This window comes from Caretta caretta, chromosome 2, assembly GCF_965140235.1.
Source record: "Caretta caretta isolate rCarCar2 chromosome 2, rCarCar1.hap1, whole genome shotgun sequence".
Taxonomy (NCBI): Eukaryota; Metazoa; Chordata; order Testudines; family Cheloniidae; genus Caretta; species Caretta caretta.
In genome coordinates, this window is record NC_134207.1 from 201,614,607 (window position 1) to 201,626,217 (window position 11,611).

The 11,611-nt window shown below is 37.9% G+C and overlaps 1 protein-coding gene across 6 annotated transcripts in view; it reads left to right on the top strand.

Moving 5' to 3' along the window:
* ZNF385D (zinc finger protein 385D) overlaps positions 1-11,611 on the top strand; it is a 631,463-nt gene that overhangs the window by 617,633 nt on the left and 2,219 nt on the right. For all 6 annotated transcript variants that reach the window (XM_075125749.1, XM_048838561.2, XM_075125750.1 and 3 more), the window contains 3 exons: positions 4,063-4,293; positions 6,601-6,779; positions 8,225-8,326. In XM_075125749.1, coding sequence (XP_074981850.1) covers positions 4,063-4,293; positions 6,601-6,779; positions 8,225-8,326 — 512 coding nt within the window. The remainder of the gene's footprint in view (positions 1-4,062; positions 4,294-6,600; positions 6,780-8,224; positions 8,327-11,611) is intronic.

Here is an 11,611-nt window from a genome sequence, read left to right on the forward strand (position 1 = left end):
CAAACAAGTTTGTTTACATTGACGGGGGATACTGCTGCCTGCTTCTTATTTACAATATCACCTGAAAGTGAGAAGAAGCATTCGCATGACACTTTTTTAGCCAGCATCGAACAGTATTTACATGCAAGATATGCTAAACATTTGTACGTCCCTTCCATGTTTCAGCCACCATTCCAGAGGACATGCTTCCATGCTGATGATGCTCATTAAAAAAATAAACTGTACTCCTTGCAGGGAAAATTTTATGTCTCCTGCTCTGGTTTACCTGCATTCTGCATACATTTCATGTTATAGCAGTCTTGGATGATGACCCAGGACATGTTCATTTTAAGAACACTTTCACAGCAGATTTGACAAAACGCAAAGTAGTTACCGATGTGGATTTCTAAAAATAGCTACAGCACTTGACCCAAGGTTTAAGAATCTGAAGTGCCGTCCAAAATCTGAGAGGGACGAGGTGTGGAGCATGCTTTTAGAAGTCTTAAAAGAGCAACACTCTGATGTGGAAACTACAGAACCCAAACCACCAAAAAAGAAAATCAACCTTCTGCTGGTGGTATCTGACTCAGATGATGAAAATCAACATGCATCAGTCTACACTTTTGCTTTGCATTGTTATCAAGCAGATTCCAGCAGCAGCATGGATGCATGTCCTCTGGGATGGTGGTTGAAGCATGAAGGGACATATGACTCTTCAGCACATGTGGCACGTAAATATCTTTCAGTGCCAGCTACAACAATGCCATGTGAATGCCTATTCTCACTTTCAGGTGACATTGTAAACAAGAAGCAGGCAGCATTATCTCCTGCAAATTGTAACCAACCTTGTTTGTCTGAATGATGGGCTGACCGAGAAGTAGGACTGACTGGACTTGTAGGCTCTAAAGTTTTACATTATTTTATTTTTAATGCAGTTTTTTTGTACATAATTCTACATTTGTAAGATCAACTTTCATGATAAAGAGATTGCACTACAGTACTTGTATTAGGTGAATTGAAAAATACATAGTTTTGGTTTTTACAGTGCAAATATTTGTAATAAAAAATAAAGTGAGCATTATATACTTTGTATTCTGGGTTGTAATTGAAATTAATATATTTGAAAATGAAGTAAACATCCAAAAGTATTTAAAATAAATGGTATTCTATTGTTGTTTAATAGCACAATTAATTTTGGTACTTAGCATTTTAAAATCTTATTTCTAATATAAACTAAAATTTGAAAACATTAAGCCATGTTAACACAATGAATTAAAGAACTGGAAGAAGGTAAGAAGAAAGGAGAAAGCTTTAAGACAAGAGGAAGCTATTTACTCTCTCCTTACTTACCACTCCCTGTGCCTTCTCTGGGACTACAAGAGTGACTGCTTTCAGTATATTGTATGATTATATCTCCTGCCTCTAAAGACAAATTTTTGTTTCAACTCTAGTGTTGTTAAATTTGATTGTCTCCCTGCATGGACAGGTGACTTACACTTTAATCATGCTGAAACTGTTAGAATAAAAATCCAAAAAGGAGAGAGAAAGGAGAGAAGATTAATAAATTCATAGAGATTACAGATGAATAGGACCATCTAGTCCACTACATTGCTAATGCAGGAGTGTCCCCTACAATACATCTTTATTCCATCTAGTTTTAAAAATTCCAAGAAATAATGCCTGTACTCCATCCCTTGCAAAACTAACCCCCTGGCTCAATGTCCTTATTAAGGACGTTTTCTTGATGTGTAGTCTGTTTCATTCCATGACACATGTTAATACATCCTCCAGGGGTGAAAGTAACATAAAAGTCTTACCAGTACAGGGGCCCGCTCCGGGTCCCCAGATGGGGTGGGGCCTCGGGCGGAAGGGGTGGGGCTGGTGGTCTGCCTCCCCCAGCCAGCCCTTCCACACCACCCGGGGCTCTGGTGGTGATTTAAAGGGCCTGCTGTGGTAGTTGTGGTGGCAGCCGGGAGCCCCGGGCCCTTTTAAATCACTGGGCCCCGAGGCAGCTGCCCCTTTTGCTCCCCTCTCTCGGTGACCCTCAGTGGGGCAAAAGGGGCAGCGACATTAGCGCTTTAATGTCAGATGGGTATGGGTCTTACCGGTATGCCGTACTGGCCCACTTTCACCTCTGACTTCCTCACACCATCCTTAACCATTCCTCCCCTGTGTTTGTGTTTCTGTTGTTAAAATACTCATTGGCAGTTATTGTTCAATTAGTTTGTGTGTTGCCAAGGTTTTTTTTACATTTTCTCATAAATCAGTCTCTTTGCCCCCTTAATCATATATATATTTTTTTGCTCTTCTTTAAATTCACTATAATTTGTTCATGCATTTCAGATGTGTGAAGGACCATAAACTAAAGTATTTTAAGCACTGTTGCACCATGGATATATCGGGCCAGATTCTGCCGTCCTTACTCATGCTAGGTACTCATTCCAGGAGCAGTCTCAATGAAGTCAAAAGGGCTTCTAAGGGAGGAAGGTGCTACCCAACATAAGTAAATATAGCTAAGTCTGTCTATTGGGCACCAATTCAGCAACCATGCCTGGAAAAGCACTTTCAGGAAAGCACTTAGGCACAAACTTAATTTTAAGCACATATCTGAGTTCTACTGAAGTTAAGCACATGCTGATGTGTTTTTCTGATTCAAGGCCATGGAGAGGAACTAGCCCCGCCCTGTTCCATGATCTGTCTGCAATCTACAAATGGCATTGCCTTGTTTTGCGGCCATATTTTACTTCAATGTCATTTCTTATTTGTGGTCCAGCTTGATCCTTATATATTATAATAACAAGCTTGTTACCAAAGTCATACAGTATTTCATGGCTAGGATGTAATTGGAGGGCTTTTTTCATCGCGACAGTAGGATGTAATCGGGTTATATTTTAAAACTATAAAATCACAGTCACAAAATAACTATTTCAGAATGTAAATAACAAATCCCACCTTTTACATTATTTTAACCCTTAGGACTGTAAATGGACTAAAGTCAACTGTGTTCTGATTGGCTGGGCTATTTCTAATGTCACAATTCTACCATCTCACTGGTATAATCATTTGTAAATCAAAGTCTAGGGTTTTTAAACATTATCTGCCACCTTTTACTCCAGTGGAAAATTGTTTCAATAATACTCAAAATCTCATTGTAAAAAATAAATATACAGCAGGTTATATGGACAGTTTGTATATGATTTTAATAAATACATTTTTTCTTGTGATATTCTTCAAAAATATATCAGTAAAGGAAAAATATAAAACAACACATCTCTGCGTTCTGATGCCATCACAAAATACTATAATTGAGTTTTATTTCATTATCATAATGATGTCTACAGAATATATGTTGATTGTATCTTTAATTTTAGTTTATTGTATTTGTAATTGAGGGAAAGGAGTCTCTAGATGAGGATAGGTGCTTCTTTATTTGGGAAATGTCTAAATAATTAAAAATATATGTGTCGCGTTGTGTACGATAGTTATACACACATTTTTTCTAAACAAATTGAGTGTGTTTCTACAGCTCTATGAAAAATATAAAACCCTGTAAGTAATTACTGTTATTAATCTATTATCTTTGGCTAAGATCAAGAGTAATATCAGTGTAATATTTTGTCTTTATCTGACTCATTTCAGAACCACACATTTTTTAAGAATAGTAGAGAACATTAAAAGATGATAATAACACATAGAAGTGATGGAACTTTATCAAGCTCAAAGGACTGTGTGCAAATATTAACTGTCTAATTTACTAATAAATTATCTGACCTCTTTTAAGGGATTAGCCTTCATGTGTTGGGGAATGGTGTCAATGGTCTAATATGCCTTTTCAGTTTAAGAAATTTGTACCCAGTAAGTGATTGTATTATACAAGGGGACAGTACGTGTGGTGTTTCAATATAACACTGTATTTTGCAAATGTACTCTAGTAATAAGAAAAAGGTCACATTCAGTTGATTATAGTTAGTCAAAGTTTTGCTGAAATATTACGCATCTCTTTGTAGGTGCAACATTAACATGCCCAATGAAAAAGGTCAGAGCGTTTATTATGTTTCCATCTCCTTCTTATTTTGACTGCAGATCTTACCACTGGGACACCAGCAATATCAACAACAACAGTGGAAATTCGGAAAAGCAGTGTTAGGACAACAGAGATCACCTCTAAAGTGGAAAAAATCCCCACAACAGCCACTAGCAGCAACACATGCCCTTCCGTGGAGACCGAGGAAGAAAAGGCAAAAAGGCTGCTTTACTGTTCACTATGCAAGGTTGCTGTCAACTCCACCTCGCAGCTGGAGGCGCACAACAGTGGTGAGATGTAGCAGTTTCTTTTCTGTCTCAAGAGCTCTGCAATTATCTTCCTCTGAATAGATTAGATCTCTTGCAGCAGGGGACAAAGGGGTGGCAGAAAACTGGCAATTACATGGAATTCATTAACTATTAAAGAATAAAGATGACAAGCAAAGAATCTTTCATAAGGGGAAAAAAGGAAGTCTAGTGCCTGCAAGTTACCAGTTTTCTTAAATTTCACTTTTCATTGATTCCAAACATTATGGTGCTAAGTAACAGCTTATACTCTGTTACTCTGACTGCCAGAAGCTAGAACTAGACGACAGGACATGGATCACAGGATAATTGCCCTGTTCTGTTCATTTCCTCTGAAGCATTTAGCACTTGCCGGTGTCAGAAGACAGGATACTGGGCTAGCTGGACCATTGGTCTGATCCAGTATGGCCGTTCTTACTTTTGGTGGTCAGAATTTGCATACTTTCATTTATGTCAAATAGCAAAGAGAATAGTTTGGTATAAAATATAACAAATTATACTGAAATAGAGGGCATCAGCCAATCAAAATGCAAAGATCGGAAATCAAATCTCTTGCTGAGCAATAATTTTTGGTAACCGTACAGAATAAAAAAAAAAATTCCTGCACTAATTGGCTGATGATGGCTCCTGCTTGGCAACTAGTGACCATCTTTCCGATAGATTTAACACTTTCTTGCCACTGGTGTTAGTAGTGTTGGAGAGCCTTGGTGTAGACAGGCCATCATCTGTTGCTACCATGTTAAACACCATTTCGATTCGACTTGTTGTGAGCAGGTTTAAGGATTCTGGTGTCAGCAGCCAGAATCTTGTCTGTAATAGAGCTCCCAACAGCATCAGTGGGACATTTTGAAAGCATTCCCTAATGTAGACAAGGCTGGAAAATCAAGACCTTAGAAGATAGCCAAGAATAGACTTGAAGAAGAGAGAGAAAGCTAAACTTAAAGCCTGAAACATAACATAGCGACCTAGATTACTCAGTGTTGACCTATGAGCTTGTCTAATGTCTCATGAATGATCTTAAGCTTGCTATAAGTAGAATGACACTATAGGGGTATAGTATTGACAGGTGTGTATTTCGTACTAATTTGGAAGACACAGGTGGGCAAGTAGGTAAACATAAGTAATGGGGTTATTAGGCTAAAGGCCTTATTATATTAGTGTGAGACTCTGTGGGATTAATTAGGGTAAAGACTGGGTTTTAGCTGAAATATTATAGGCCTAAAATGATGAAAGGTCTTAAATTGAAATCCAAAAAAGATAACCTTGGCATGGTGCAATGTTCATTTAAACTGAAAAGAATGTGCTGATTTATTGTTTCTGATTGCGAAAAGAAGTTTGAGTAGTTTTAAATATTATGGGCCAGATCTTCAACTAGTTTAGATTGGTATGGCTCCATTGAAGTCAATGTAATTATATCAATTCAACATCAAATCAAGATCCAACCTTGTGTGTTTATCACAATAGAAAGTCAAAAAATCTTCAAAATTTAGGTTACTAGGCTGCTAAAGTATATCTCTGTGTGTGTATATTAATTTTGAATAAAGATTGTCACATTATTATTCACATTGAATAGTGGCTTAAACCATGAGTGGGCGGATTAAAATCAGTTAGGTAAGGTGTTATTTAACATGAGTAAAGATATAACAATCAGACCCTTTATTATTGATTTTTGTCTATATTTTTTGTTAGTAACAAATGTGAGCAATGTCCATATTTCTCTTATGTTTTGGTTTCTGTCGCAGGCCCTTAAGATCCTTAGATTGCTGCCTGGAACTTGTGCTCTGTCTGAGTTACTTATTTTTTTGGAACCTCCAGGATTTGGGAACTGACTATTTAATTGCAGATTCAAGTTTCTGCTTCTTAAAATGTACTGTTTATCATCCTCATCACAGAAGCCTACAAATCACTTGCAACAACATCTTTAATAGCTAAATCACAGTTCATGTCTTATAAGCAGCGGGCATTAGTGAAAGAAGTCACACCTATTTAACTTCACCTCAGGACATCCTGAGCATGCCATTACTTATTGGTGGTAGCTGCTTGTTCCTGTTTTGTTGCCTAGATAGGTGCATTTAATAATTAAATTCCAGGTAATGATATATGAAATGTGAAATATCGTTACTCTATTATCCTACTGATATAGGCAATATGGACATGTTCCAAAGAAAACGCATTGGCCAAAACTGAGATTTATAGATAGATAGATATAGATAGATATGTATTTAAAAGTTGAAATAATAAAATGCAATCAACTTACCCAAAATATCTGTTTCCTATTTGGAATCTCTCCAGGGACTAAGCACAAAACTATGTTGGAAGCTCGGAATGGAAGTGGAACTATTAAAGCCTTTCCCCGGGCAGGAGTCAAAGGCAAGGGACCTGTTAATAAAGGAAACACAGGCCTACAAAACAAAACATTTCACTGTGAAATTTGTGATGTGCACGTAAACTCTGAGACACAACTTAAACAGGTACTTAAACAGCTTGGACAACACTGAATCCTTGACTCTGCCTTGTTTTCATAATGGTGAAGTACCTGCTCATTTAGCATGTGTCAATGTGTTGAGAATTCACATCTAAATGGAGCTTGCTGCTTTTGCCCTTTGTACTTGGGCTTGTGTTCTGTGTGTTTGTTTTCAGTATGATTTTCCATCGGATAAAGTACAATTCCTCAAAAACTGCTGATTATATATATATTTTAAAACTGTTATAGAATCTTTCTCTAAACTACAATGTTACAAGTGTCTTGAGACTACTATTATTGTCATGGCTTAAAGAAAAGGAGTACTTGTGGCACCTTAGAGACTAACCAATTGGTTAGTCTCTAAGGTGCCACAAATACTCCTTTTCTTTTTGTGAATACAGACTAACACGGCTGTTACTCTGAAACCTGTCATGGCTTAATAAACCATGTCATTTTGTGTGCTGTGTGATATTTGTATTCACGAGAATGTAGATGTGTGTGGAGAGAGTCTTTTTATAGAACGTTGAAAAACCTTCTGAACAGTGTGGGCTGTTTTTATCAGTGTTCCTCTGCAGCCAATAAGCCTCACCTCTAAATTGCAACTACTCTTAAGTTAGAGTCAATCATTCTCTCTCAGATTAACAAAGCCATTGTTCTGGAAAACACTTAGTTACTTTATGTGCCTTTTGGAATTGAAAACTTGTTAAGAAAAGTATGGAGATAAATACTCTGATGGACTACATTTGTATCTGTCTTACACTTTCAGGAAAAAAAGTTCCTTTCCTTGTTTATCTTTCCTGCAATAACTCTTTTCAGAAAAAAAAAGTTCTAGAAAAAAACAATTCTTAGCATCTAATGCTCCATAAAATCTGTACAGAAAATTGCTGTACATTCTAATAGATTTTATGTATAGGCTCTGCATTAATGTGGTTTTATTTTTAATTGACGACCACTCAGCATTTCTGTGTGGCAGTCTTTCAGGTGAAATCTTGAAAGCTCCTGTCTGTCCTACGTGGACGTTAAAAGTCTCATGGCACTTTGTTTCTTGGTAGGGGATGCCCCTGCGTTCTCCCATCTCTGCTGTGCAGCAGCTGGCTGCATTTCACAGATGCTTTAAAGTGGTATTTTTCAAAAATCCTCAACTTTGCTCCCATGAAGTCAGCAGTGCTAAAACTCCCACTTGACTTCTATAGGAGTAGACTAAGACCATGGCTGGGTACTTTTGAAAACGTTGCCCAAATACATGAAGCAGTAAAAGCTCCTTCAAGCTGAAATACATCTAAATGGTTATTAATTATTGCTTTATTTTATTTTAATCAAATTCATACCATTGTGGACAGCAATAGTCTTCAGGACTGGAGTATGCCTGTCGAAAGGCAGGAGTTGAAGGGAACTATTAATAATGTGATACTGATTGAAAGAAGGTAATTTGTAATATCCCTTTTTTAACAGCACATAAGTAGTAGAAGGCACAAAGATCGAGCTGCTGGGAAACCCCCTAAACCTAAATATAGTCCTTACAACAAACTCCAAAAGGGAGCACATCCGCTTGGGGTAAGCAAATAATTTTCTCTTCCATGATGTCCTACTGAGAAGGATTTTCAGAAAACATCACGGGGAAAAATGTGCAAAAGTTGAATGACGGAGTGGATTCCAGGGTGTGCGCATGCTGCGGGATGTAGCACAGAATCTAGGTTTGAGCATATTCCTAAATCTGTTGCTTACGTCCCTTGGGGCAGCTCAGATGCACCCGAGAGGTAAGGAATAGTTCTCAGTAGTAGATGGAGGTGGAAAGTAGGAAGTGATAGTTCACTGTACAACTGAAGACAATTGGAGTCTTTCTATTAACTTCAGTGGGCATTGGACTAAGCCCCATAAGCACTCTTCTTGGAGAGCTGTGGATGATCTCAGAACATGGCTCCATTGTAAAGGTCATTAGAAAGAAAGAAAGATAAGGGCTGTAAAGATCCTATCTGCACCTTCCACAGTCAATGCCCAAGAGGTCAATGCTCAGATTGCTGGACAGGATCCACCATAAAACACACAATGTTTTTATTTTAATTTATTCTAATTTTGTATTTATTAAAATTACCTAGATAAAATTAAACATAGTCAACAAACCATTGTTTTATCTTGTGAAATTTCAAGCCTGGGCTGGTCACATTCACCTCCCACGGGAGAAACTATTTGAGGCCCAGATCTTGTTAACTTCAAAGACTTTGGCCAAAGGAAAAGTAATACATATTTGCATTTAATAAAATCCTCCCAGTGTCTTGCATTAGTAATAAAATACTCTAGCTCCCTGGTGGGATAGTTGTGTGTAATATAACATCGATCTATCAGAATATCTGCCTGGGAATTCTTCATAGAGCATTGCGCTGTGTAATGCAATACAATTTTTCACTGAGATTCATTATTCTGGTATTTGATGTGGGCTCTTAACAAATCCCTGGTGCTGTACGTACCAGCCACTTGTTCGTGAACTGCAGTGTACACTTGCTGCAGTGAGACAGAACTTGGGGCCTTTGTCTCCAAAACCGCCGTTCGCTACCAGTTGAGCCAAAGAGGAGGCTCCTTCGGTGGCCTCTATCGATGAGCCTTTCATCCTCAGTAGGCCAGCCATTAACCCACCAGAAAATTTCAGGACCCCAACATGTACAAACCTATAGAAAATAGAATATATAACAAGAAAAGTAAGATCTGGACTAGCAAATGATGGAAAGAATTATTGCATTATTATTATTTATTACATTTATTTACTGATGTATATTATGGAAGCACCTAGGAATAATCCCAGACAAGGATCAGGGCTCAGTTGTGCTTGGTGCTGTACAGATGAGTAACAAAGACAATCCCACCCCAGGAGCTCACAGTCTACATGCCAGACAGGACCCAACAGCTGGATGTAAGAGGCAAAGGAAGTGGGGGGGGGGTGGATGAGGTAGTAGTCAACAAGCACAAGTTAGCAGAGATGCAGAAGTCCTAGCTTGCCACTATGACTTACTTACTAGGTTAAAAGCGGGTTTTTTGAGGAGTGGTGGGCTGTTTTTGTTTTGTTTTCGTTCTGCAAAATAACCTGGACAATGCTGTTATTTGGAATTCAAATGCAATAAACAAAAAGCCAAAAATTCACTGATCTTCCTTTGATTATAAATGTTTTTGATGAGCTCTAAAGCTGATTAACTTTCTTTTCTCAACATTTTAGTTTTTTGGGTCACTTAGTTGCTCTGCTTCAGTTTACGCACACTAATAATACTTAGCTATTTCACAGGGATACCCTGCATGTTAATTAGTATTTGTAGAGCACTTTGAAAATGTATAGTGCTATATACTGTATGAACTAAGCATTACTGCTATTTCATCTCTTTTGGAAATAGAACCATAAAACCATGAACACTTCAACAAATGAATTGAAAGCCTATATAGTTTCAATGGAATTTTATCTCTTCAACTTTTCAAACAATTAAAGCACTATGCTGCACCTTCTACATCAACAGTATCCTAAGGGGTTTTTTTCCTCTTTTCCCAGTGGCAGAAATACACCTGAGTCACCAACAGCTTTGCTTCATTCATGGGATCATAGAAGTTAGAGATGGGAAAAGACCTATTACAGTTCTGTAACTCATCTTGTTCAACATTCTACCAATGTAATACTTGTTCCCTAATATATATATTTCTAATGCTTGCCCCGTGTAGTTTTAAATGTCTCATATAAAGGGGCTTCACCACTTCCCTTGAGATACTATTGCACAGTTTAGTAGGTCTCACTGTTAGGAAGTTCCAGACTACATTGGGACTCACTCAGTCCCTCTCCAAACTGATCGGTTCAGCACATAAAAAGCTAACCTGACCAAACCCCCAAGTTGTTGTGATTCATTTTCTCGCTTTTCAAATCCATTTTATTATATAATAAAAGAGCTCCCATGTCAATGTGATTTTTCTGATGAATTTATTCTAAATACAGATTTTTTTAAAAAAACCTATTTAAATAGAAAATAAGGAGAAAAAATAAAATCACAGGAAGGGAAGTAAGGAGCTTGCACCATGACCTGCTAAAGGGTGTGACATTGGGTGTTTCATTGACCAAGAAGACGACCCTGGGGTAGATTTTCATAGACACAAGGGGGGAGTTAAGTGCCCAACACCCAAAACAAATCAATGGGATTAGGTGCCTAACTTCCCTTTGTGCCTTTGAAAATTTCCCCTAAAATTCTTCAGCAAACTTGAAGCAGGTAGGGCACCAGACCTAAGACCTGTGAGCTGATAGCTGGTAGATAAAAACTGAACTTTTGGATGGTGGATAACACTGATGGACTGCACAGGTGAAATTCACTGTTGATTTATGAGACAATCCTCCTGAGTCCAAGGGGCCAAGCTGGGGCAGTGTGGTGTTATTTGAATGAACACACACACACAGTCTGTTGGCTGGGGTGAAATTGGCCCTATCCGTAAGTGAGAAATGTCCATATTTATACCGAGATGTATACCACCGATGTACAACTTACTGAGAGAGAGAGTTGCAGCCCAAGGACACAAGGCCTGATCCAAAGTCCACTGAAGTCAACAGGAATCTTCCACTGGTTTTTGAGGTGGCCCATATTCTCATCTCAGATTGTAGTCACTCATAGTGGGATAGTTTATGCACATATCAAACATCAGTGCTAATACACTAAAATGAGATCTACCCCGAAGGGTATTTTTAATTATACTCAGATGTAGTTAAGCATTTTGTACACATTGTGTGTGTTTGAAAGATGTAAATGGAAACTTTTCAAAATTATATTTGCCGTTGCCCAGTGCTGATGCTTTAAAAACTTGTTAAAGAAAAAGCTGCAGTGT